This window comes from Puma concolor, chromosome D2 (assembly GCF_028749965.1).
Source record: "Puma concolor isolate L17-30 chromosome D2, mPumCon1.1.hap2, whole genome shotgun sequence".
NCBI lineage: Eukaryota > Metazoa > Chordata > Mammalia > Carnivora > Felidae > Puma > Puma concolor.
Window position 1 is genome coordinate 72,755,974 of NC_141677.1, and position 26,864 is coordinate 72,782,837.

Sequence of the window (26,864 nt, forward strand, 5' to 3'; positions counted from 1 at the left end):
TGAACTGTGAACTCTGAAAAAAGTATCGATGAAATTTTATCTTAAAAAATCAATAGGATTTATAAGAACTCTCCTGAGAAGAAGCTTTAGCTTTGTGAATAGTTGTCTGTTAATGAGAGATGTCCAAAATTTTTCTTTGAGCTCCTCATGCGTTCACAAATGGAGATTAATTAGGGGCTATAAATGTCTGACTTGCCAGTGTTACCATGTGATTCAGTAGCAGTCCAAAACAGAACCTGCCTTTTCTACACATCCTGCCTGATTCGGCTCAATGTTTAAAGGCCAACCTGTTTCTATATAGACTTAAAATTCAGATCTTCTGAACTGGCTGATTGAAAAGAAAAACAACTTTAATTGCAAGTGCATACAAAATATTGATTTACATGTATTTTTCTTGGTCAAGTTCCCATTTCCATATAAATGGCTCTTATTTTGAATTCTCGTGCATGGACATTAGCTAATAGAATATATTTCAGAATATTGATTCAGTTTTTTTATAAGAATATGGCAAAAAGAATCATCTGAATCCCGGCAAAGATAATTATACCATGAATATAAACTTGTGTGTAGTTGAGATTTTTCTCAGTTTGAATTAGAATAGGGGAAATATCAAGAGTATTTGGGTACAAATATTCAGTTTTAAAATGTTTGAATGTTTGATGAATTTTTTTTTTATTATTATTTAGATGATAAAGCCCCAGTGACAGATACAAATATCCCTTCTCATCTGGACCAGATGTTAGGTATTTTGCTGCAAGAAGAACGTGAGCGAGAATTTGGAGTGACAGGGCCATGCATGGAATATTTGCTTCATCACAAGATCTTGGAAACGTTATATACCTTAGGGAAAGCTGACGTAAGTTCCTAATCCACATCGTGTTCTTGGGCATGTAATACATGCATTAATGTCTTAGAGACAGAGAAGCTGCCAAGTACTAAATTTAATTATAGAGGTACTTATTAAGCATGGCAGGATTCAAGTCAGGATTGTGAAAAACAGAAAGCATGCAGGCTGTACGAATGTGACTCTCCGTAGAGCTAGCAAAGCCTCCAAATGCTCTAGACAACAACTGGTACTTAGGCTGCTTAGAATTATAGTGTAAACATTTGTGAAAATAAAGTCAAGTGCACACACTCAGAGCCATAGGACACGAGAAGGAACCCAGTGAACGTTGTGTTATGAAAATAGGAATTCTTTTTCACAGTCCTGAAAGAGAATGTCACTGATTGTTCTGACATGACCTCTACTGATGAGTGGAGCCAGGTTAACTTTTTAGGCCTCGTGAATCTTGAGAAATCTTTGCAAAACTGATGTTATGGTATAAATAATATTCTTTACCAAGAAACTTTCAAATTGTGTATGAAGGCAAGTTTCAAAGCCTGTGGGTTTTGTTCTGTGAATTTCTGTAATATGTGTGAAAATCCAACTGACGAAAAAATTAATAGACATCTTGAAACACCAGACAGAGTCACAAACAGTGGTGTTAAGGACAGTTTGCTTTTAACCAAGTCTGTAATACTCGCAATTCATTTTAAGTTAAATTCATGTAATTTATATTTTAGAGACAGGACATCTGCTTCCAGTGCCCTGCAATTCATTTCCTTCCTCCCTTCTTTCTCCTGTCATGTGGAGAGAGGGGCTTTGCAACACTAACTTGAATATAGATTAATTGGTTTTTGAGTGAATGTTAATAATTGTACCACTGGCAAATTAATTTTTATTTTGGTGATTAAAACATTATTAATGTTTTATCTGAATAATGCAAGGTATTTGCTATCTAAAAAAATACTGTGCTTAAGATTATAGTTTATACTGTTTCCAGATAGCGTGTCTGTGATGATGCTGTGGAAATATATTCATTTTGTGACTGTTTTCATTGCGAGGCAGCACAAGCAGGTCAATCATAGAACATAGAACCTTGTTAGTTCATGCTCTCTTAACCCACAGAGTAAGTAATCATTTACCTCCTTTTCAGCAAAGATCGAAAACAGCTGGCATGTCATAAACACTTCTTCATTGTTTATAATAATCATAATGTAAATAATTTTGCAACTAATGTAAAGCAGCATTGTTAGAATGAATCACAGCATTTTATACCAGAGGGTTCCTTTTATTTACATATACGTGTTGGAAGGCTTTGTTTACTCCTGCATCTCTATGATGGAGGGTTATTGATCACCCATCATTAGTGTAAGTAACAAGATTCTGCTTTTGTTTTAGCCGTGGATTTAACCATAGTAGTTTCATGTTTCTGTAGTATTTAGAACATAAACAGGTTGATGTTGCCTGAACCAGCTCTGATCTCAACAACGTGTTACTATCACGCTGCTTGTAATTACATTAGCCTGTGGTTCCATAAGCTATATTATAGTCCCAGATGTAATTTTATTTCCAGAATACCAGTCATTAATATTGGGTTGAGAATTTGATTCTGACGAACTCATTAGTTGGCCGATTGCCTTGGCTTTTGAGGGTGAAATATATTCACGTGTGTATTTCTCCTCGTCTTTAATTTAAAGGCTTTTGAGTGTGTCTGTATTGCCTGTTTTCTTCTTGTTCGTGTTTCTTTTTTCGCATACCCAGTGTCCTCCAGGAATGAGACAGCAGGTGTTGGTATTCTACACTAAACTTCTGGGAAGAATCCAGCAGCCACTACTCCCACACATTAATGTACACAGGCCAGTGCAGGTATTTTCTTCCCCTTAAATTTGATTGGATTTCTTTGAGCATATAAATTATTTAATGCAATTTTTCTGAGAGTAAAAATCATGAAGTTATTCTCAAAATAACATGTAAATGAGCAAATCCTTGAGCTTTTTGTCTACCCAACATGGTATTATATATGCTCTTGATGTTTTTCTCTTAAAAATTTATACATCAATTTTTCCTTTAACTTACCTCTGTGATACCTCAAGGAGAGTTTCTTGTGCGCCTTATTGCTTTTTTAGGGCAATTGAAAAATTAGTAAATCTGTTTTGTTATAGGTGATTTTAAATAGCATTCTATCTGAAAAATGCAAGGTATTTGCATTATTTGAAAAATTTAAATACACGTAAGGCAAACAGACGACTGTTTACATACTTGTAAAAAGTAACCTAAGTTTCAAAATTTGTTTTAAATTTTTTGACAGAAATTAATTCGACTGTGCGGTGAAGTCCTTGCAACACCAACGGAAAATGAAGAAATCCAGTTTCTCTGTATCGTGTGTGCAAAGCTGAAACAAAATCCCTACTTGGTTAATTTTTTTCTGGAGGTATGGTACGCTTCTTGTCAACCTTCAAAGCATGCTTACATTAAAATTATTTTGAGAATTGAATTCTGTGAGTAATATTAGAAGGAATTACATTTGTGGGTATCATATGGCTTGTTTTACCTCCTAGAATTATTTTTCACTTAAGATCACTGTTTTAACTTGAATCTTTTGAGGAAAACAATTTTCAGAGAAAATAGTTGAGCCAGATATATAGGGCAGCACAGGGTCTCGACACATAGAATCAAGGCTTAGCAGGAATGCAGCTTGAAGGGGGAAATCAGGGAGAGAGAAGTCACAGAAGTTTATAAGCTATCATGTTTTCAGCCAGGCAAGCTCTAGTGTGGAGCATGGGTGACCCGGACTGGGGCAGGGATGGTGTGTGCAGATTTGGACAGATGTGCAAAGTCACGAGTTACCTCTCCAGCCTGGGATCACAGTTGGGATTGCTTTCATGTTCTGTACTGTCTTTTCTTAGCCATAGTCATTGGATCATACTTTACTTATTACATCAACTGATATTTTGGGTTTTACTTCTAGTTTTAAATTAGATGATTTTATTTAAGTTTATTTTGAGAGAGAGAAAGAGAACGAGCACGCGTGTGCACATGAGCAGGGGTGGGGCAGAGCGAGAGAGAGAGAGAGAGAGAGAGAGAGAGAGAGAGAGAATTCCAAGCAGGCTCCACGCTGTCAGCACGGAGCCCAATGCAGGGCTTGAACCCACAAACTGTAATAGCATGATGGGAGCTGAAGTTAAGAGTCAGATGCTTAACCGACTGAGTCATCCAGGCGCCCCTAAATCAGACAATTTTTGTGTACTTTCTTCTTTCATTAACTTTTTTCTTTTGTTTTCAGCAGTGAAATTATTAGGAATATGGTAGAAAAAACAGTTTTGATTTTTTAGTTTTTTAAAAAATCTTTTTCTCTCTTTTCTTTTTTTTCCCCTAGATTAGGTATAAGTTACATACAGTGCAGTTTCCCCTCTTTGGGTCTACAGTTCTCTGAGTTTGACACACAGTCACGTGGCCACCACCACAGCCGAGCTACACAACAGTCGCGCCGCCCTCTGGCACGTCCCTTGTAGCCATCCTGTCTCCACCCCTGTCCCCGGCAATCACTGATGTGTCTCCGTCCCAGGTTTCCTCTTTTACAGAAAGTCACAGAAATGTAATCAGCCTTTGGGGTCTGGCTGTTTTTCCTTGGCAGAATGCATTGGAGGTTTGTGGACGAGTTTGGTCCTTGATATTGTTGAGTAGTATTCCATCGTATGGATGCGTCACCGTTGTTCATGCATTCAACCAGTTGAGGGACTTGGGGTTGTTTCCCGTGTGGGGCAGTTATGAATAAAGCCCGTCTGAACATTCACACCCAGTTTTTTTGGTGCGTGGATTTAGGTTTTCACACACTTGGGTCACTACCTGAGAGTAGGTTTGCGGGATCGTGTGGCAAGTGTGTTCCGATTTTCGTAAGAAACTGCCGCACCGTTTTACTACATGGGCTTATCGTTTTGCGTCCCGTCCACAACGTATGAGAGTAGTTCCTGTCTTCCACAGCCTTGTCAGAGTGAGTGTTGTCAGGGTTTGGTTTTGTCTTTAAAAGCTTGAGCCAGTCTGTGGGCGGGGTTGTTTTCTATCTCACTTTACGGAGTTAGCCACCCGAGATCCGCTTCTGCGCTCCTGATGAAGACGGACAGGCAGCCGAGCTGCACCATTGCATGAATTTAAGTTTCTGGTTGAAGATGAGGATTGTGAATGCCAGTTTCTCGTGATGCGCCTCATATTTTGAAAGTGTGCTTCAAAACGGCTGGGATACATTTATGAGTTCAGATTTCAAGGACTTATTCATTAGAATGATATTACAGTCCTTTAGTTTTCGATATAAATATATCAAGTATCTCAGTCTGGCCAAGTCAGATGTTTCTTCTCAAAGTGCACTTTTACTAAAGTTTTCTTAGATACCCTAGTTACTTAAATGCATGGATTTTTTGCCCGAGCTTAAGCTTTAAAAGGACTTTTTATCAGAATCTCTGCAACTTACTCAGAAGTACACAGCCATAGATCAGAAGCAGAGAAAATTTGTGGGCATATGTAAGGTGATGGTGAGATACCCTTTATTTACCTGTCCTCAGAGAAATGTTTATATTTTTTTATAAAAATTTTTTAATGTTTTTATTTATTTTTGAGACAGAGAGAGACAGAGTATGAGCAGGGGAGGGGCAGAGAGAGGGAGACACAGAATCTGAAGCAGGCTGCAGGCTCTGAGCTGTCAGCACAGAGCCCGACGCGGGGCTCGAACTCACGGACCGTGAGATCATGACCTGAGCCAAGTCGGACACGTAACCGACTGAGCCACCCAGGTGCCCTGAGAAATGTTTATATTTAGACCTCTCTCCAAAGAACCCCCGGAATCAGTGACATGTCTGCTGTAATATGCCAGTCTTATAGCACATACCTCTCCACAGCCTGAAGTGGTAGGTATCTTCATTTTCTCAAGACTGTTAAGCTTTTAATGTAATTTTTACAGTCTCCCTGGCATTAGAGTTATTTAAGTGCATTTTCTTTTCTCCTGCTGGCCAATAAGTTCCTTGAGGACGAGGACCCTGTCTCATTAATCTTTGGGTTCCCACAGCTTCTCTAATATCCGGTATAATGTATAATAACTGCTTAAATAACACTATTGAATGAATGAATCTTCAGAACAATGCAGCTATATTACTCGTAAGTGTAGAGGATAACAAAAGTACTTTGCAATTCTCATGCATGTGTCCCCTGAAGGCTAATCTCTCTTTTCATTTATATCAGCTACAGTTTACATCTCCTATGATTTAAATGCATATGGTAAATGAGTTAGAAACAGTCTTTGTCCTAAAGGAGCGTATAGTCTGGTGACAAGGGTAAGGCTCATACTCAGACTATAATCTGAGGTAAAGTGAGTATCCTAAGGCTACAAAGTAAAAGTACCTTAAGCCTCGATAGGCTGAAAGGATTACATCTGCTCTCGGTGGTCAGGAAAGACTTCGTAGAAGAAACTACCTTTGATGTGAGCCTTGAGAGCTGTTTAGAGAAGAATAGATGAACACAAGTAAGGGAAGGAAGGTACAGAAGTGTGTGGTGTGGTCAAGAAACAGTACACTTAGGATATGGGATAAGCGAAGGGCCTGAAGGGATAGACAAGGAGTTGGTCAAAGGCTTTGAATGGCAGGACGAGGAATGTGAACATACCTGCAGTCACTGGGGAGCCATTGAAGATTTTGGAGCAGGGATGTTATTACACGGTGGTATCTGTGCCTGAAGTTCAGTTGGCGGCAGCATCTTGTACGGTGGATTCCTTTGAGTGGAGAAGGAAAAGCAGAGGAACTAACTCGGCAGCTGGGGGAGTAACCCCAACGAAAAGTAACAGGGACTGTAAGCGGGAAGCAGTGGGTTGGAATGAAGTGAATATGTTGAGGAGACGCCAGAGGTAGATTCGGTGGGGTCTCGTGCAGGAAGAAGAGAAAGGATGACGAATGTGTGAACTCCCGAACCAGCAAGGCTGTCGCTGACAGAAAGAACGGAGCCCTGGGGGAGCTTATGTTGAGGGGAAAGATGGTGATTACGGTTCTGGAGGTTCCGAGTCCTCCTGGTGTCCTGTTGGAGAGAATTGGCAGGTATCTGGTCTCGCAAACCTGCGATTTGGGAGAGAAGTCTGTGTTCAGGAGATCTGAGGGTTGTGTGTATAAATGTGCTTTGGCTGTCATTAAGATCCCTAGAGCAGAAAGTTTCGGGAAGAACCAAAGTGCAAGAGAAGGCGGCATTTCCTCATCGCCTACGGAACTTTTAAGAGACGCGGATTCCACCACAGTGTTGGACACTGACACGAATCTCACGTTGTCAACCATACTCAGTAATGCAAACAAACAAATAAAAATGCGGCTTCGTTGGCTCCTCCTCCGAATATTCCCATTCGGCAGGTCTGGGTCTGGCGCGGGAGTCTGCGATTTTCTGTAGCCCCATGGAAGACCGTGACCCTGACAGTCTTGAGTCCTACTTTGAGAAACGCTAGTTTAAGGACTGAATGCAGTCCTAAGAGTATTCTGCCCTTTGCCATTCTTATCTGAGATACCACTTCCAACAATATTAGTAGAATTTTAGATGGAATCGAATGTTTTACATTCACAAAGATTGTGATACGCAGTTTTCTAGGAAACGGGACGGTTGTTCTGTCGTTCTACAGAAGCGTTTTCTTTTAACATGTGCTACGGGCTCGATTTCTCAAGAAGATTGGTCCAAACTATATTTTTAACTGTAATAAAAGTGATTTATCATAGCTATCATCTAACTTTGGAAATAGAACTTTGAATTCATTCAGCATTTAATGCACCTCTGTGCTAGGTGAAATATGGTGATCAGGCCTGTGGAGAAGCTGGTTTATGATGACGTCTAACCTGTGTGTGTGATTTGATTTTTGTTCTTGTGTTCAAATGGAAAACAAAATACTCTTTGCCTCGAAACGAATGGTTAGCTTCGGTTGAGATTCTCTTTGTGTCTGGGTGTGTGTGTCGGGGGGTGGGGCCGACATGTCCAGTAAATCTGTTTCCATCAAGAACACTAATAAAAAGGTTCTGAAGAGGGGCACCTGGGTGGCTCAGTCAGTTAAGCGCCTGACTCTTGACTTCAGCTCAGGTCAGGATCTCACAGCCCATGGGATCGAGTTCTGGTGTCGGGCTCCATGCTGACAGCACAGAGCCTGCTTGAGATTCTCTCTGTCTCCCTCTCACTCTCTCTCTCAAAACAAATAAATGTTAAAAAAAAAAAAAAAAGTCCTGAGAATATTGAGTCCTTTTTCTAAAGTAAACATAGGAAACAAAGGAAAACATAGAAAAATCATCTTAGAAAACCAGTCCTGAAAGAATCAATGTGGAGGCTATGTATTTTCAGTAACCCAGTGAGGAGGAAACATTTAATTGCAATTGAAAACTCCTGAATCTTCTTTCCCCCCCACCCCACTAACATGAGTTGTTTGTAGCAGTAGTCAAATAGTAATCACTAATACTGTTCATTGCTGTGGTCATGGTACATTCTGCAGTTAGTGTGAAAAGTGTTCTAGATGCCTCTGCAATTTAAAAATATTTAGGGGTGCTTGGGTGGTGTAGTCAGTTGGGCGTCCAACTTCGGCTCAGGTCATGATCTCACAGCTGGTGGGTTCGAGCCTCACATCTGGCTCTGTGCTGACAGCTCAGAGCCTGGAGCCTGCTTCAGATTCTGTGTCTCCCTTTCTCTCTGCCCCCGCCCAGCTCGCCCTCTGTCTCTCTCTCTTATAAATAAACATTAAAAAAAATCTAAAATAAGTAAGTAAAATAAAATATTTAAAACACAGTTTGTTGAAGTCCGAATATTTTCATTTGTTCTAACACTTCTATCTGTTGCTACGTTGGCTAGACTTTATGTTAATTATGGAATTGTAATTCTATAGAATTATAGAATGTTAATTACAGAAAAACCAATAAAAATGTGATTTCTGTTTTATAAGTGTTTTGAAAGGAATCTTACAGAACACGTATTCTCTTTCAGAATAAGTTGAAATCACTGGCTTCCAAAGGAACACCAGATGTAATTTCAGAAGACACATCGAAAGGTCAAGGTCAGGATTCCTTGTCAACAGACACGGGACAGTCGTGTCAGCCAGAGGAACTGTCTGGTGCCACGGGGCTGGAGCACGCAGAGTTAGATGATGAGCCTCCTCACCAGCTAGATGACCTGTCCACGAGCCTGGATAATCTCACCGTCACCTCACTGCCGGAGGCCACCGTCATTCGTCCCAACCAGGATTACAACTTAGTGAATTCCCTGTTAAATCTTACTAGAAGTCCCGTGAGTCTCCTTTACTCTTCCCCCCCACCCCCCGCCCCACATCCTAACCATAGTTACATGCATTTGAAATAGAAAAAATATATATATACGTATATATAGATCCTTATTTTCGTGTAAAACATTAAATCTAGTTAAGTTGAATTTTTTCCAGGCAACTCGCTTCACATACATCTAATTCAAAAATTGAAGGGGTGTGTGTTCTTCCCATCAGGATGGCCGAATAGCTGTGAAAGCCTGCGAGGGCTTGATGTTGTTAGTAAGTCTGCCGGAGCCTGCGGCCGCCAGGTGCCTCACACAGAGCACTTGCTTGTGCGAACTGCTGACCGACAGACTCGCCTCGCTGTACAAGGCCCTACCTCAGTCAGTGGATCCGCTAGATATCGAGACCGTGGAGGCAATTAACTGGGGGTGAGCACCGTTACTTGTGTTTTCCCCTAGATGTGGCTTCTTCCACCTACACTTTTAAGTTCACTTCTGTTTGCAGTGACATAAACGTTTAGTTTTGGAAAGAGGGACATTACTTGTGATCATTAAATGGGATTATGTTCGGAGACCCATTTTAAATTTGTTACCAATCAGGAATGAGTTGGTATGGGAACAATACAGCTGCTGCGTAGTTATTTTTCCATTATACTGATCAATTAAGACCTTAATTACATTAAAACCAATAACTGTATCTGATTTTTTTTTTCCCTCCGAAAGACAGAACATCCTGTTATAAATACTTTCTGCAGCCTCTAGGGGAGTCTCATGTTTGGTGGCCTGTGTATATGGACCGTCTCCTCCTCCCTTATTTTTTTACCCCCTTTACCCGTCTTTTGGGGCTCCCCCTGATTCTCATTGTTAGATGTGATTATCACAGAACATTTATAAGTTTATAAAGCAGCATGAGGAAAATTGCCCCTAATCCCATCATCTATAAGCAGCCTAATATTTTAGTATAATAACCTGTTATAATTTTTCTGTGTATTTTTAACTCTTCCTTGGTTTTTACCTGTCTTTTTTTTTTTCACTTTTTAAAATATTTATTTGAGAGAGAGAGAGAGAGAACAAGTGTGAGCAAGGTAGGGGCAGAGGGAGAGGGCAAGAGAATCCCAAGCAGGCTCCATACTCAGCTGACCCCCACGTGGGCCTCCATCCTGTGACCCTGGGGCCATGACCAAAGCCGAAATCAAGAATTGGGACGCTCAATAAACTGAGCTATCCAGACCCCCCTACTTGTCTTTTCCCCCTGATATTCTGCCAACATCCTTAGGGCAGACCCATGGATTTACTTTACTACTGTGGTTGCAAGGCAGGAAGAGAAGCAGGCTGCTTGTTTCTTTTTGCACACCTTCCTTTACCTTCCTTTTCTTCCATCCCAGCGGCTGAGAACCTCAGACACTTCATTCCTGCCACTTGGTCATATTTATGGCAGAAGCATGAGGAGCTGTCTGTGTGTTTTTTTCCTCCACAGCTGCGTTCTTGTTAGTCTCTCTGTTTCCACTTAATGAATGAAATTATTTACAACTTTTGATTTAAAAGGTTTTCTTTTCCCCTTGGCTTTCTTTAGTCATCTGGCATTGCCTGTGTAAATATATCTTACTGTGTAAGTTCATTCACATACCTTCATCTTTCCATATGTACTGAACTGGATGAATGCTTTCAGATAACTTTGGACTAAGCATTTCTCTCCCATGTCCTACAGCTTGGACTCATACAGTCATAAAGAAGATGCTTCAGCATTTCCAGGAAAACGAGCCTTAATTTCATTTCTTTCCTGGTTTGATTATTGTGATCAACTCATAAAGGAAGCACAAAAGGTGTGAATTTTTTTTGTTATTTATTGATAATTTTTAAATGTGAATGTCTATTAAGTCAAATTTCCTCAGTTTCTATCCCCAAACATATCTTAATTATCTTAGGATAGCACAGTAAAATAAATACAAACAAATAAACCAAAAAACATGTGCGTGTGTGTGTGTGTGTGTGTGTGTGTGTGTGTGTGTGTGTGTTGCAACTCTGGAATAAATCACAGCTCAAGCGCTGACCTTATATGTCTTTAAGTATTACAATGGAAAGCTTCATGAGGTGACATCGACCTCTCACCATTTCACCTCCTTGGGGAGATGTTAATACTGTAATGTGATTGGGATAATATTTTTGTCCTATCTGTCTTGTTCTTGGAAATTTAGATGAAATGTAAAGGACCAAGTAGCTAACATCTAACCCAGGTTTATGTGCCATCAACAAGATGGTCAATAGGCAAGTTTGTTTTTCCACATTAATTCAGATGGAGGGTGCAGACTGGCTTGTCGATGTTACAGATTAATCTCTCTTTTCCATGAAAACAAAAGAAGATAATGATGCTCCTCCTATATTCTAGACTGCTGCTGTTGCTCTTGCCAAAGCTGTTCATGAAAGATTTTTTATTGGCGTTATGGAACCTCAGTTGATGCAAACGTGAGTGGCCCTTTTCCTTTAAAAAAAGAAAACGTTGCTGTGTTCATGTTATTTTTGCCCACTAATTACCTGTTTGTTATGCCCAGTTCTGAGATGGGTATTCTGACATCAACTGCCCTGCTCCATCGCATTGTTCGGCAAGTAACCTCTGACGTTTTGCTTCAAGAAATGGTGTTTTTTATCCTTGGAGAACAGAGGGAACCAGAAACTCTGGCCGAAATTAGCAGACACCCTTTAAGACATAGGTTAATCGAACATTGTGATCACATATCTGATGAGGTATGCTATGTAATGATTTAGAATTGGACTTCCATTCTTGGAAATATGACTTTAATGTACTTGTGATGCTTTGAGCGCAGCCTCTTCACGTGGCTTTAAAAATTGAAAGCATGCGGGGCGCCTGGGTGGCTCAGTGGGTTAATCTTGGTTTTGGCTCAGGTCACGATCTCACGGTTTGTGAGTTCGAGCTCTGCATCAGGCTCTGCACTAACAGTGCAGAGCCTGCTTTATATTCTCTCTCTCTCTCTCTCTCTCTCTCTCTCTCTTTTTCTCTCTCTCTCTGTCTCTGTCTCTCTGTCTCTGTCTCTCTCTCTCCCTCTGCCCTTCCCTGGCTCGTGTGCTCTCGCTCTCTCTCAAAATAAATACATAAACTTCAAAAAATGATTTAAAAATACACCAGTAAATAAAAATTGAAAGCATGACTCACAGGATGGCAAGAAGAATAATGTATTTAGACATGCTTCTCAGCCTTTATTATCATCTTTGGTTTCAGATAAGCATAATGACATTAAGAATGTTCGAACATCTCTTACAAAAACCCAATGAGCACATTCTTTACAACTTGGTCCTAAGAAACCTAGAAGAAAGAAATTATACTGAATATAAGCCTGTGTGTCCAGAAGATAAAGATGTGGTGGAAAACGGATTGATAGCAGGAGCCGTGTAAGTTCCCATCTAACTCTGCAAGTTCAGCATCTTATATTGAATCGCAATTTTCTCTCTCCTCCTTCTCTCTTATTCATAAAAAAACAAAAAAAAAACCTCTTACCGTTTACAAGATTTTCAAAAATAAACTTTAGATGCCATGATAGCACCATCCCTTTAAGTCACAAGTGGTATTCATTAAACCTAACAAAATCAACGCGTTCTTGAGTTTGATGTGCATGTAAGATACTAATATCCCTATAAAATGTAATTGTTTTACTGGTAAAGTTATGTAATGTTTTCTAAGACATTAGAAAAGAGAATGGTAGACAATCTTCTGGTTTAGAAAATGTACTAAAATTTCGTCTTTTTTTTTTTTAAATTAAACGTAGAGATCTCGAAGAAGACCCGTTATTTACTGACATTTCACCAGATAACACTCTTTCAAATCAAGAGTGGCTTAGTTCTTCACCTCCTGCTACTCCAGACCACCCCAAAAATGATGGGAAAACCGAAGTCCATAAAATTGTAAATAGGTGAGTTGCCATGTAAATGTCTTACATCTCTTTTGCTTGGTTTTATAACCTATGATAGCTCTGTTCTTAGGTTGTTCTAGTGATATATTGTGAATTCAGTTTTCCCTTCTTTTATCTAAAGATTATATCAGCTTTTTGTCATGTTTATGTAGCAAGTGACAGCCTAGGGGCAACAGTCAATAGCAGAAGAGAAGAGCTGTCTGAATATAGAGACAAAAACAATAGTGGTTTAGTAAACCTTCAGAGTACCCTACTTTGTTTTAATAACAATCATTGTAAGTAATTCCCAGTTGGAACAACAGGGGGAATTTCCGGTTTGACAGATTGTACTTAGTACACGTGTACTGACCTACACTAAGCCTAGGACTCTACCTTTTTGATACTGTGGTTTTTACCTTTTTTTTTTTAAGTGCGCTTTCTGTGGCGATGTTCTCTTTCTGCCTTTGCAGTGCTGTCACTGCTATGCCTGGTTCTGGCAGGTGACTTTAGAGAGATGGCCTGTGGCTCAAGATGTAAAATTAGGGTGCATAAAAATCTTCGGTTCAATTACTTCGAAGCCGGTTTCCTGAGATGAGCAGATAACGGCGGTCTCTCATTGTGCTGTAATGTAGAAAGAAGTTGTCGTCTTAGGCTTCCTTCTACTTTAAGTGAAATGAGTGATTTTTAAATAAAACCTTTGAGATAATGAAAGCGTAATCAGTAAAACCGATTCAAGATTAAGTACTTATGCCTATGTCATTTTGTTTTTCGGGTTTCCATTTGCATCAGTGTTTGGCTAAACTGAAGATATCACTCGATAGTTTAAGACATAAAGATACTGAATTGTCAGAGTATTTGTGTTACTGCTTGTGGCTTTTTTCGTTGAAGTTTTCTCTGTCTGGTACCTGATGAAGCAAAATCATCCTACCATGTCGAGGGCACTGGATATGACACCTACCTCCGAGATGCTCATAGGCAGGTAAGTGAGGTAGTTATTTTTGGACATGAAATCTAGTAAGAGTGTACATACACACCTTGTCCTGTTACCCACGGTCATTTCTCCAGAGGTTTCCCTTTCTCTGCAAGACCTGAACTCCCTCTGCGACGTTAACTTCCGGCAGGTGACCTTACTATGCCTTTTACTCACTGTGTCTCTGTCCCAAGATTTCTTTCTTTATGTTTGCTTCCTTCCTCCCCCCATCCCTCTGCCTTTCCCCCTTTTTCCCTTTCCTGTGTCTCCCTCCCCCTCTGTCCCCACCCTTCTCTTTCTCTCCCCCCCGTCCCCACCCTTCTCTTTCTCTCCCCCCCCCGTCCCCACCCTTCTCTTTCTCTCCCCCCCGCCGTCCCCACCCTTCTCTTTCTCTTCCCCCTTTCCCCTTCCCCTATGTCTTCCTCCCCCAACTTTCCCCTTCTCCTGTGTCTTTTTCTCCCCCCCCACTTTCCCCTTCCCCTCTATCTCTCACCCCTCCTTCCTTTTCTTTTCTTTCTTTCTATACTTCAAATTGTATCTCCCCCCAATCCTCTTCCCTGCTGATCCAAAACATAACTTTTAAATGTTTGTATCTACCACCCACCCTTGCTCTCATTCCACAGGCACTGCCCTGACCCCCTCTCCACCTCTGTTCTCACCCACACCGTTATTTATTTACAAGTGCCCGCCCCCTCATGCCCTGCCCCTGCGCAGGATTTCTCTGCCTGTCTGGAAGGACTCTCTCAGAGGTCATCTGTGAAGAAGTGAACTAAACAGCCTTCTGTCAGTCTTCTTCCCTCTCTAGCATTTCACAGAATTCCCGGTTTTGAGAAGTCTCAAGTCAGAACAATGCACATTTAATTTTCATTTAAATCCTTGAGATTGAAGTGTGCTGTTATGTATAATTAATTTGCATGCACCTATAGTTAATTCACAGTACTTTAAGCCTGAATGCAAGTCCACATTACTGCTTGAGTAACTAGAGTAATTCTGTAGCTAGTGATGTGGAGAACAAAGGCAAAAGAAATACAGAAAAAAAAGTAAACTCCCTTACTAGCCCATCGGCAAGTCCTTGAGACAGGCAGAGTGACCTTCCTCTAGGAACCCAGCTGCCTCGATGTTGACCCTTTGCTAGGGGCAAAAGGCGGTCTCAGCTTAACATCATCCCAACCTCCAGGATCCTGTAAGTCTTCTATAAAAATCCTTGTAGAAACTTCCTTTATCTCTGCCCCCCAAGAATATATGTTAGCAATCATCCTCCAAACATATGACCCGCTAATATATATCTGAAGGGTCTCATGACTAAACTTTTACTCTTAGACAGTAGTAAATGACCTTTTCCTAACAACAGCTAGCCCCCTCAAGGTCCTGGAAACCTTGCTTCCAAATTCCTTAGAGACTTAACGCTGTCCCTGACCCCCTCCCAACTTGAAAGTATAGAATCAGTCACTCCTCACAACCCCAGTGCAGCCTTTCTGCCCACAGGTCCTGTCCCCATGCGTTAATAAAACCACCTCTTTGTGCCAAAGATGTCTCAAGAATTCTTCTTGACTGTTTGCTCCTGAACCCCAATATTTCACATCAAGCTAGCACTTTCATGAACGAGAAAGTGAAGGCAATACAATAGTGGTCCCAATCTCAGTAGTATCCCCTGGAAGTTTAAACTGCTTTTATTCTTTCTGTGAAGTTTCATTTCCATTTTCTACAAATGCACTTATTAGGATTATTTCAGAAGTGCTAGAAAACAGACAAGAGAGATAAACAATTTTTAAACTATTGCTGTCTAGGTCAGAATTGCAGATATGTTAATGGAAAAATGCTTAATTAAATATTGGTGAGTGGTTAAGGATAGAAAATGGTCTGTTGAAAGCCAAATCAGTTAAAACTCACAATACACTGAAGAAGCTGGCTTTTTGGTGGTTTTGAATATGTTTTTCTTTTAAAAATCAAAGTTAGTGCTTCATGGTGAGGACATGTTTTGTTTCAAATTCAGGTAATTTCCAAACTAGAGAGGTCAAAGTAATGTCGCTTTATTGAATAAGGAGAATCTGAAAAGTGAAAGAATGGGGAAGAAAACTATGCTTTAAATGTTTTTTGTTTAAACTTAAGTAAATTGTATATTGGGGAAGACTTTTCAAATTTATTTTTATTATGTGAGATCTTATGCTTATGAAAATCCATGTTGTTTATCCCAGTGGTAAACTGAGGAGTGAAGGGCCAGTTCCTTATTATTTCCAGCCTATTTACCAACACTTTGGTAAAAAGGTGAAAAGAAAAAAACATAAACTACCAGCCCTGATTATCTTATGTTCAACAGACATAACAGTTAGTTAAATGCAATAAAGGTTTTTGTTTTTTTTTTAATTTTTCTTAATGTTTATTTATTTTTGAGAGAGAGACAGACACAGAACGTGAGGGGGGAGGGGCAGAGAGAGAAGGAGACACAGAATCAGAAGCAGGTTCCAGGCTCTGAGCTGTCCGCCCGACGCCGGGCTCTAACCCACGAGCTGGGAGATAATGACCTTAGCTGAAGTCAGATGCATAACCGACTGAGCCACCCAGGCGCCCCCAATAAAGGTGTCTAAATGCTTACTCTGGGTTTTGAGCTCCTTTTCACTGCGAGGGTAGCAAACCATTTGCGGAGCACGCTCCACGCAGCACTGATGTGTCCTGTGACAGCGCGCCCCCTGTAGGTGCGCCATGGGAAAGCCAAGCCTGCCTTCTCCGATAACGTACATCTGTTCAGCCGTTTGCGTGCAACGTTTCCAAATCAATTTGAAAATGTGGCTAGGACTTACTTTGCTTTTTAAATATTCTCTAAATCTGTGATTAAAAATAAGTAAAGAGTTACGTTCCTCTAAAGGAAAACACATGCTATTTATTCATCAGCATATGTTGGTACAGGTGTTATAGTCTTACTTGTGCTTCTAGTGACGGTGTTGTTACCCAAGTCATCTCTCCCTCCCTCTCTCACGGGCGCCTCACAGGGAACGCTGGGCACGCAGGTGGATATTTACATGCCTCTGTGAGGAGATACTTTCTATTTAATCTCCATTTGTTTCGGTTTGTTCTTTAATGATGCAAATGCTTTTCCCTAGTTCCGGGACTACTGTGCTATCTGCTTAAGATGGGAGTGGCCTGGGTCTCCAAAAGCATTGGAAAAGTGCAATTTAGAAGCTACTTTCTTTGAAGGTCATTTTTTGAAAGTTTTATTTGACAGAATGGGAAGAATTCTCGATCAGGTAATAAGCTTTAAAATATTGTCATATTGTTTTGTTACTATTCACCGTGGATTCATCTCTAGTCTTAGTTTAGATCTTTAATAAGGTAGTTCTGTTTTCGTGAAGCTCAGCTGGCAACAACCAGTGCGTTTCTGATGCATTTGTTATGTTCAAAGCCTTCATTTGGCCTGACGGCTGTTGTCAAATTCTATATTTCCCTTCTCATTATAGGCTGTTGTCTTAATATCCTTAACACATTTTGGAGGTGATTAGAGTGCTTTCCTTTTACGATGAACTTAGAAAGCCTTTTAGTATAGTTAGTACAGATACAGATTGAGTCAACCTTCAATTCAGAAGACATTAAATGTCATTTCAAATTGAATCTCCAGCACTCTGGTCTCATTAAAATTACGGAACAATATTAGATGAAACCGCTTCTTCAGACAAAGGATTTAGGAATAAGACTCATTTTCAGAAGGGGGAGGTGAAATAAAAAAGGTAAATTTACTTATTCCAAGGTAGATAAAAAACTAGCATCCTCTGGTCTGTTGCTCTGTCTCGCTGACGGCCAGGAGAAATGAATTTGGGATTACGGAACCCCTCCCTCCCTCCCTCCCTCCCTCCCTCCCTCCCTCCCTCCGTTCCTCCCTCCCTCCCTCCCTCCCTCCCTCCCTCCCTCCCTCCCTCCGTTCCTCCCTCCCTCCCTCCCTCCCTCCCTCCGTTCCTCCCTCCCTCCCTCCCTCCCTCCTTGAAAAATGAACAAAGTGAGGATGCAGCTTTGAAATGCCTTACACTCTGGGATGTACGCTTGAAATAAAACCACCTGGCATGGTACTTGCCTTAACACAGAAATTGACTTCACCAATTTGGAACTAATTTAAAATTGTATATTAAAGTAGTTGTTCTTTTTCAGCATTTTAGTTAAATATTTATGTGAGCAGAGGGAGTTAATAAAAGAAATTTACTCCATAGGCAGGCTGTCCTCAGTAACCAGAAAGCCAAATAAAGAAATTATAATTTAAGAAGTATTTCACTGGGTTCCACTTCAGACAGGACTGTTTCTGGTAGTAATCAGTTAAGAGATAGAGTAAGTCCTTTTTTCTTTTAACCTCTTAATAGCAAGTGCTGTATTTCTCGGGTTTGGTGGGTCGGTTGTTCAGTCCAGATCTGGTGGGTGTGCTGTTTGCATGATGGCTGCGTAAGCCTCCTGGGTAGCAAGCAGGGTTTATCAGTTCGTTGTGGTGTTTGAGCTGGTTTGCTAGGCTTTCTCTGGATCTTGGGTATTTTTCCCTTTAGTTTGCAGAGTGCCGATATAAAAGGGTATTTGGAGACAAAATATCCTGAAATACTGCAGAGTTTTTCTTATTTCAGTGGGTCGCACATCACGGTGCAGAACCGGTTCATCCACCCTGTCTCCACCATTCTTCCGGAACCCTGAATGATAGGCAGGACAGACTTCTGCTCGAATTTTGTCAGGGAGGAATCCCTAGTTTCAGTTCCTGTGACTTAAGCTCGTACGCTGCAGGGCACAGCCTCAAGCCTTTTGTCTTTAAACGCGTGGTTTTTCCAAGCCTTTTTTGGTAAGAACATGATGCAGTCAGATCTCAGAGATAATCATGAGCCCCGGAGTGCCAAGCGTGCTTGGTTTCGTTTAATTTTCTTTGTTTTTTGAATGTGTTTTCACTGAGGGTGATGTTTGCTTGTAATTTTCTTAGTGTACATCTCTGCTAGGGCGGGGCTCATCAGTCTGGGATTAAACATTGACTGCAGCTAATTCGTAAAGTAGCTAGTTTCTGCATGTTCAATTACACTCAAGTATTGTTGGTACTATTGTGTTGTCACAATGTTAATTTTTAAAAAGTACTCTATAACACATTTAGTATCGTTTGTGATGATTTTATAAAGATAGCAAAATGCCGAGGTCCATGAGCGGAACATAAAGAACACCCGAATGTAGGGAGGCTCAGCTTCTCTCTGCCCTGACAGGGAAGGGTTTCGTCTTGGGTAACTGAGCCACGTGTCACATTTCCTTCTTCTAAGGCGAAGCTGGTGTTATTTGCCATCACCTCCGACTTCGATTTGCTTGTAAAAACTGAATGAAAAAAACAGTTTAATACTTTAAAAAATACAAAGCCTTGTTAAATACACGAGTTTTTAGAAGTTTCAGAAGCTATTAAATTACTGAGATAGAGGCTGCCTGGGTGGCTCAGTCGGCTGAGTGTCCGACCCTTGATTTCAGCTCAGATCATGATCTCACGGTTCTAAAGACTGGACCCAACCTCAGGCTCAGGAAAGAACCTGCTTGCAATTCTCTCTCCCTCTCTCTGTGCCACTGCCCCTCTCATGCCCGCTCCTTCATGCTCGCTCTCTCAAAATAAATAAACTTTAAAAATAAAGAGAAGTAAAAATTTAAATAAGAAAACTTTAAACTTGACTAAACAGTATTGTTTTGGTTGTCGGTAAATTTAGCCTTTTATTTTTTTAATTTTATTTAAAATTATTTAATTTTAATTTTTAAAAGTTTATTTATTTATTTTGAAGGAGAGAGTGTGAGCAGAGGTGGGGCAGAGAGAGAGAGGGAGAGAGAGAATGCCAAGCAGACTCCACACTCCACGCAGAGCCCCACGTACGGCCCAACTTGGGGCTTGATCTCCCGACCTCAGCCAATATCAGGAATTGGATGCTTAACCGACTGACCCACCTAGGCGCCCCAGTTTATCCTTTTAGTAGAAGGGTTGAGACTGAGTTTGCTGGTAACCTCAATATGCCACCTTTCTTTCTTTTTTCTTTTTTTGTCATCAGTATGCTTTTAAGTCCAAAGTGTATTGTCCTAAAATTCCAGCTTTGTATGTAACGTGAGCGCAAAGATGCACCAAGCCCATTTGACCTGTCAGAAAAATCTGGCCAGCTTTCATTTCAGGTGAATGCTGTACAAAGTAGAAAAGAGGTCCAAAATAGGTATAAACACTTCTACTAACCCAAAAAAGGGATACTCGTATTAAAGAAAAAAGGCCAACTTGTTTTAAAGTTATTACCATTGTGAAGTAGAGACCATTTCAGAGGTAAGTTTCTATGTAGCTGAGATTTGTTTTCATTTTCACGTTAAAATATAATCTCAGTCAGCCTTAAACATCTTAAACAACGTAGGACATAGGTTCTTGTTCAGACAAAGCTAAAAACCAAAGTAACACCTTATGAAGAAAATACAAAGTTTAAGTGGCAATTTCTATCCTTGCCGAAAGCCAAATTTTGACTTATTTATTTAAGCTCCTATAAATGGAAGAACTTGTGACCTAAAAACCTGAACTACCTGAAACAAGTCACATCCCAAACTGTACTTAAGTTGTATTTTAAGGGAGTTTGTTCACATGCTTTACAAATGCATTCTTCTAAGGATTTGCAAAAATGTTTCTTTTGTGCCTCAAACACAATTTAATGGGAGTTCATTGTTCCTTATGAATTGAGTCCTGGAGGCTGTTCTGTTGCAGATATTATCAAGTCGGAGAATATGCTTTCCAAACTCCCCTTCCGTAGGAATTGTATCTCCCTTCATTTATCTTGCTTGAGGCCCAACTGTGAATAAGAGAGACTTAGGGATAGTTTTCTGCCCTTCCAGAAAAATCCATGTTCGTGAATCTCGTGTTTAAAAACAAAAATGGTACAGTTGGACTCACAACACAGGACTTGAGGTCTTTTTTCACGTGAAGGCACCTTTGCTGTCTTCTGGCACTATGCCCTCACATTTGTTGTCCTCCGAATGCCGGATGTTCCCTTCTTAGTTGGTGTTCATTGTGTCAGGCGCTTAGCGTCCGCTCAGTGAATGGGAGCGAAACAGGCAGAGTCCATGGTTAACATTCACTCATCCTGAATCCCTTTTCCTTTCCCCGGGCTTGGCGTGTGTCCCTCGCTCGCCCCCAGCCCTCCCACGGAAGCCAGTTTTGTCTCAGCCACTCAGTTTCCTTTGGCTGCCTAGAAGGAAATTGGAAGGAGCAAGACTTCTGTTGAAAGTTCTAGAGACGGTAACAGCAACCGTTTTTGTACAGTGTGCCCTTTTCTTTGATTTTGATGCACTTTGTAAAGCACCTCCAAGCCATTTTCTATGAGGAGGAAACAGATTAAAAATTTTAAAAAATCGAATTCAAGTAAAATTGTGATACTACATATAAAAAATGGATGAGGAACTGTACACAGATGTATAATTATTTGGGGAGAGTTAATGCTCTTGTGATAAAGGAGACGGTCCTTGTCTGTAATCACCGTTTTGAACCTTCTCATTCGCTGTGAGGCTTCTGGTGGTCATTTCTGTCCCCAAATACTTCCCTTCTGCCCAGAAGGTTCTGGGCTGGTGATGCATATGGCTTTATTTTATTGTGTACAGGCTCTTGATCATTGGTGGTAGTTGAGTAATCTAAAAGATGAAGAGTGTCGCTTCTAAAATGAGCCTACCGTATTTTAAAAGATCTTAATGACTGTTTTCATTGGAGGGAGGAATAAGATGGGATATTTTCCTTTCTTGAAAAGACCAATTGAAATGGTGAATGAAGTGCTCAGGTATATATACATGTATAAACAATGTCAAATGTCTTTGTTTTTTTTTACCTCTCCACAGCCATATGATGTAAATTTACAAGTCACTTCCGTGTTATCTAGACTTTCTCTCTTCCCTCATCCACACATACACGAGTACCTTTTGGATCCTTATGTAAACCTTGCTTCTGGCTGTAGATCCCTCTTCTCCGTAATCGTCAGGGTGAGTTCTTAGTTTTGTTATATTCTCTAGGATTGGCAGACCTGTCCACTTAACATCTGGATGATTAATACACGTGGTCAACATGTCCATTAACATTACTTATCATTGTATGTCATTAGTGTCACATGATGGAAAAGATTTTACATCTGCCGTCTAGAAGTCATTGTTGTACGATGGTGTGTGGAGGAAAAAAGACAGTTTATTCTTTTCAATAATACATGTAACTTTTTTTAAATTTTTAATTTTTTTTTTTAAAGTTTGTTTATTTTGAGAGAGAGAGAGAGAGCATGAGCCAGGGAGGGGCAGAGAGAGAGAGAATGGGAGAATCCCTAGTGGACTCTGTGCTCTCAGTGCAGAGCCCGACGACGTAGGGCTCAGTCTCACGAACTGAGAGATCATGACCTGAGCCAAAATCAAGAGTCGGATGCTCAACCGACTGAGCCACCCAGGGGCCCCATATGTAACTTTTATATTTTAGGGAACAGATAGGACTCCTTTGCCAAAGACGGTTATGTGAATAGTGAGAGGTGACGTTTTTTATTTAGTAATAGGAAATCAAGTAATAGGCAGTTTTTTAATCCTGAAAAACCCTAGGTAGTTGACCTCAAGAACCCAGTTCATTTTGTCTCTGATGCAGGTTGTTGGAGACCTCATGGTTAGAATCCAGCGTATTCAAGACTTTACTCCCAAGCTTCTGTTAGTCAGAAAGCGATTGCTTGGTTTGGAACCTGAAGGCCCTATGTAAGCCAGTGTTTTACATGTTTTTATCTAAAAATTTCACCAAAACTTCATCATCTGCCGATACGATTTGACTGCTTGGCTTGCTTTCCTTTCCCCAGTATTGACCACATCACATTGCTGGAGGGTGTGATCGTGCTAGAGGAGTTCTGTAAGGAGCTGGCGGCCATCGCATTTGTGAAATACCACGCTTCCTCCACCCCGTAAATAGCATCCTCCAAAGAACAGAGGGAGCAGAACTGCAGTACACGTTTCATCAAAAAAAAAGACTCAGCTGCACCCAGCCGAGAGGATAAAAAAGCCTTTTTAAATGAAGCACTGCTATAAGTTGGACAGAACCTCTAAGAACACATGAAGTGGACATTCTTAGGAAAGTGTTGTATAATGTTGTTTTCATTGGCGTTACCGTGATGGTTCTCTATATAAGATGGCACATCCTTGAATCCAGGATACAATCAAAGGAACTTCAGGAAATAAGCATCTCTAATGCCTGTGTGAAAAGCTGCAAAATTTCTGATGTCACGACTTTGAAGATATTTCTGTTATTTTAATATCCTTTTAGGTAGCAAGGCATTTTGACTCTGGGACTCAAATGCTTCTATTCTTTTGGATTAATAAGTAGCAACAAAACAAAACAAAACTGATTTTATAACTTTTTAAGGTCAGAATTCTTATCAAACAAAATATGAAAAATAAAAAAACTGTAGATGAGAAAAAATACAATTCAGGAACCATCGAGTGAGTTGAGTTAATATTAGGAGATAAAAATGTGTAGAGCACCATTAACTTTCCTCAGCTTTTCTAAGAATAACAATTTAATATGATGAAGAAATTCTTGATTAATATAATATATATATTTTTTAAAGAAACGTTCTTTTACTCTTTTGTGCACATAGCCATGTTAGCGATTGATTTTCACGTATGGGTCCCAGTGTATTCAAACCGTGTCATTTTTGCAACAATGTTGAATTTGTGCTCACCATTGGTAATGTTTGCTAAAATAGTATTTTTTAGGCTAGTTAACATACATGGGGTTGAGAACTTTTTTTTTTCCTTCTATCTATCCCTCTCTGAAAGTTGCTTTATAAAATTGCTTTGTAATTTGATTTCTTATTGAACTACATAGGTGGGAACTGACTGATAACTCTTAGGCAGCAATCAAAATGCCAGTGGCCTCCTCAGTGTTTACATTTATTTTTTCATTTTGTTCAGTCTTTCGCTTTAAATGATCCTAAAGAGATTTCAAAAGAAAACCAGCGTGTCCTGTTTACATGTTAAAGAATTTGGGTAAATTGGGTATATATGAAGGACCAGTTCAGTAAGGCTGCGCTGTGCACAGCATGCGTATACTTGATTTACAAAATGGTGTTTGCTAATCTGCTTTCTGTTCTTTTAAGTGATGCTTATCACTCAAATACGGCTTTTAATTTCCTCTTCTTGCTCTCCTCCTCCTCTTCCTGAAATGTTAAGCAGCAGCACTTTGCTCTTTATCTTTCTATTTACTGATACTTTGAGGGAGTGGACTGTCAGGCTTCCCAGCCTGGAAGGAGCCATCCCTGCTCCTTGTAACAAGTTGTTTTATGGAGCACGTTTGCATACACAACATCACGTGGCATGTGCATCCAAGCATGTTTTACCCCTACTGCTAATTTTGTTGTATTTGTGTTTCTGATTTATTTTCTAGTTAGTTTTGGCTATTTATTAAAGAGCAGAATATCAAAAGATTACGAATATTCTTGGCTCTAGAATGCTTACCCCTGTTAAACCGAGACGACGACATTTCTAATTTAATGCAGATCTTTGTTAGCTCAGTCTAAGCACATTTATTAAGCAAAACAAGGAAAAGCAAAAGTGGGAGATAGTCACTTTGTGCATGATTTTCTTCAAATGATTTTTTAATGATGGGAAAGCGTTGTTCAGTTCCTTGTGTTTATTGATCAGCCCACACGAAGGAACACTGCAGTATCTCTGTTTTTAGACATAGTTGTAGTCTACTTTGATGTAGGTTTATTGAAAATAAGGCATGAAGAGATACTAGATATTTCTTGATGTTTTCATAGTGTTCAGTGGATGTAATAGCGATGCTATTACCTCTAAAGCCAAATACTACTTTATTCTTGATTTCACAATGGGACCTTATAGCGAATATATGACACCAAGCCCAGAAAAGCTTTAACTCGTGTGTGTGTGTTGCTTCTTAAAACATAATTGGTTTCCTAAGTTATTGTAATGATTTTGATCTGTAGTCAGCTAAAGCTTAAGGTGTAAGTTGTCTCTCTCCTAAGTTTCTTTTCCTTCTTTCTTCTTGGTATTTAGTTCAGACAGACCTCGAGCCAGCCAGTTCTCCCAGGGAGCTGGATTTGTCAGTGAAACAATGTGCTACGTTCCTAGTCTTTTTCGTACTGTCTTGTGGAAGCCAAATATCTCTGTTACTCAGTGCTTGCAAACCAGTGACTCAAATGCACTGTGCTGGGTGGAAAGTACCACCTTCACAGCCGATCGCCGTAGCAGGTTCCAAGCCGAACATTAGCCTTGCTTCATATCAATAGAAATGGGTGTGCACGTTTTCTTTTAACCTTCTAACAGGAGAGTCTTTGATTTCATTTTTAGTAATGAGCCACGTTCTTTACTTGATAGAACTCAGATTTGTCCTTAGGCAGTTATCACCGTAGTACTCCCATTATAACTCTGTAACGTTTTCATAATGTATCTGTGCAATATGGAAGCTGTGAGAGGGTTCATAGCTCTTTGGTTTAATTGTACATTATGTGTGTGTACATGTGTACATATATATATATGTGTGTGTGTGTATATATATATGTGTGTATATATATATATATATATATATATATATATATATATATATAAAAGGACCAAAATCCTTAGCTTGCTTACACTGTTGCTAGTGTAAAGATTGTTACACTTCATTTTACAGGGCACAAATTATGGAATTACTTTGTAATTCAGGGTGACATATTTCCATAAATTATTGCATTAATATATAACTACCATTTAATTATGAAGTTCACAGGCATTGACAAGTTGCAGTGAAGTGAAAAAACAACAAGTTATATGGTAGTTATATTTTGGGTTTTACAATTAATCAAAATATGCATGTCATTGAGACACTCGATGTGTTAAAACATGATAGATAATCATATTTCTGGGCCCTGTAAAAATAGTGTTACTGTAATGCTCTGTTTGGCCTCCTGCCTTGTTTACATTAAACAAAGGATATTTGGTAAATTTTTCTATCAAACATTGTGTAGGTTACTGACAGTGTTACCATGGCCTGGAATCTTGGGCCACCTATGAAGAAAAAGTCTTCAGATGGTGATCGTGTACCTACTATCTCTTCAAAAGGAGGTTGTGATCAAGTTCAACTTTTTGTGCTGATGATGCATGCAGGACTAAGAGGGATAATCTAAAAATAAATAATGTAATTTAAGCAAAGTGTCTTATATTTTTATAGAATTCTAATTGAAAACATTTTATTCACTGATAAGTCTGAAACAATCACTCGTAACACACAAAAGGATATGACACATCTTGGGGCGCCTGGCTGGCTAAATCAGTGGAGGATGTGACTCTCAATCTCAAGGTGATGAGTTCAAGCCCCACACTGGGAGTAGAGCTCTCTTAGGCGCGCGCGCGTGCACACACACACACACCAGTTAATGGGTCACTATAGCATTGATTCCTAGGAGAGAACAAGAAGGGTTAGAATCAGAATGTTTGAGGAGGGGGAATGTATAGCTTGAAAAATCCCCCCCAAGTGTATATCCTCCACGCAGCTCCTTAATAATCATGTCTGCAAAGGAAGGGATGTTTATACAAGTCTTAGAGAAACAATTCATTATAAGTAATCTTTCTTAATATATTTGTAACACATATAAAAACTTTTTCCCTGACATCTGAGACCATTAGACTCTAGGCTTATTCCATCCGTTTGAATTTTTGCCAAATTGCTGTAGTTGGAAACTGAAAGAAACATGTACTACACGGCACAGCCAGCGAGAGAAAAATGGGATTATTAATCCCACCTACCCAGGATTCTTTGTAGCCAATGTTACTGAAAACAGTTTTAGAAGGACACAGAGAGGATAACAGGTTGAGAGGATGTAGTGAGGTAAGTTTAGGCATCGAAGACTTGAAACTACCCTCCTTGCTTTGAGCTGCTTTAAAGGAAAACTGCATTGGAGGA

The 26,864-nt window shown here is 39.9% G+C and overlaps 1 protein-coding gene across 3 annotated transcripts in view; it reads left to right on the forward strand.

Moving 5' to 3' along the window:
* FHIP2A (FHF complex subunit HOOK interacting protein 2A) overlaps positions 1 to 26,113 on the forward strand; it is a 93,132-nt gene extending 67,019 nt beyond the window's left edge. For all 3 annotated transcript variants that reach the window (XM_086680953.1, XM_086680952.1, XM_086680954.1), the window contains exons 3-17: positions 687 to 856; positions 2,585 to 2,689; positions 3,132 to 3,254; positions 8,801 to 9,100; positions 9,312 to 9,508; positions 10,788 to 10,902; positions 11,466 to 11,542; positions 11,629 to 11,821; positions 12,315 to 12,484; positions 12,859 to 13,002; positions 13,870 to 13,960; positions 17,050 to 17,193; positions 21,782 to 21,922; positions 22,560 to 22,663; positions 22,762 to 26,113. In XM_086680953.1, coding sequence (XP_086537079.1) covers positions 687 to 856; positions 2,585 to 2,689; positions 3,132 to 3,254; positions 8,801 to 9,100; positions 9,312 to 9,508; positions 10,788 to 10,902; positions 11,466 to 11,542; positions 11,629 to 11,821; positions 12,315 to 12,484; positions 12,859 to 13,002; positions 13,870 to 13,960; positions 17,050 to 17,193; positions 21,782 to 21,922; positions 22,560 to 22,663; positions 22,762 to 22,867 — 2,180 coding nt within the window. In that variant the 3' untranslated portion in view covers positions 22,868 to 26,113. The remainder of the gene's footprint in view (positions 1 to 686; positions 857 to 2,584; positions 2,690 to 3,131; positions 3,255 to 8,800; positions 9,101 to 9,311; positions 9,509 to 10,787; positions 10,903 to 11,465; positions 11,543 to 11,628; positions 11,822 to 12,314; positions 12,485 to 12,858; positions 13,003 to 13,869; positions 13,961 to 17,049; positions 17,194 to 21,781; positions 21,923 to 22,559; positions 22,664 to 22,761) is intronic.
* Positions 26,114 to 26,864: the final 751 nt, after the last annotated feature.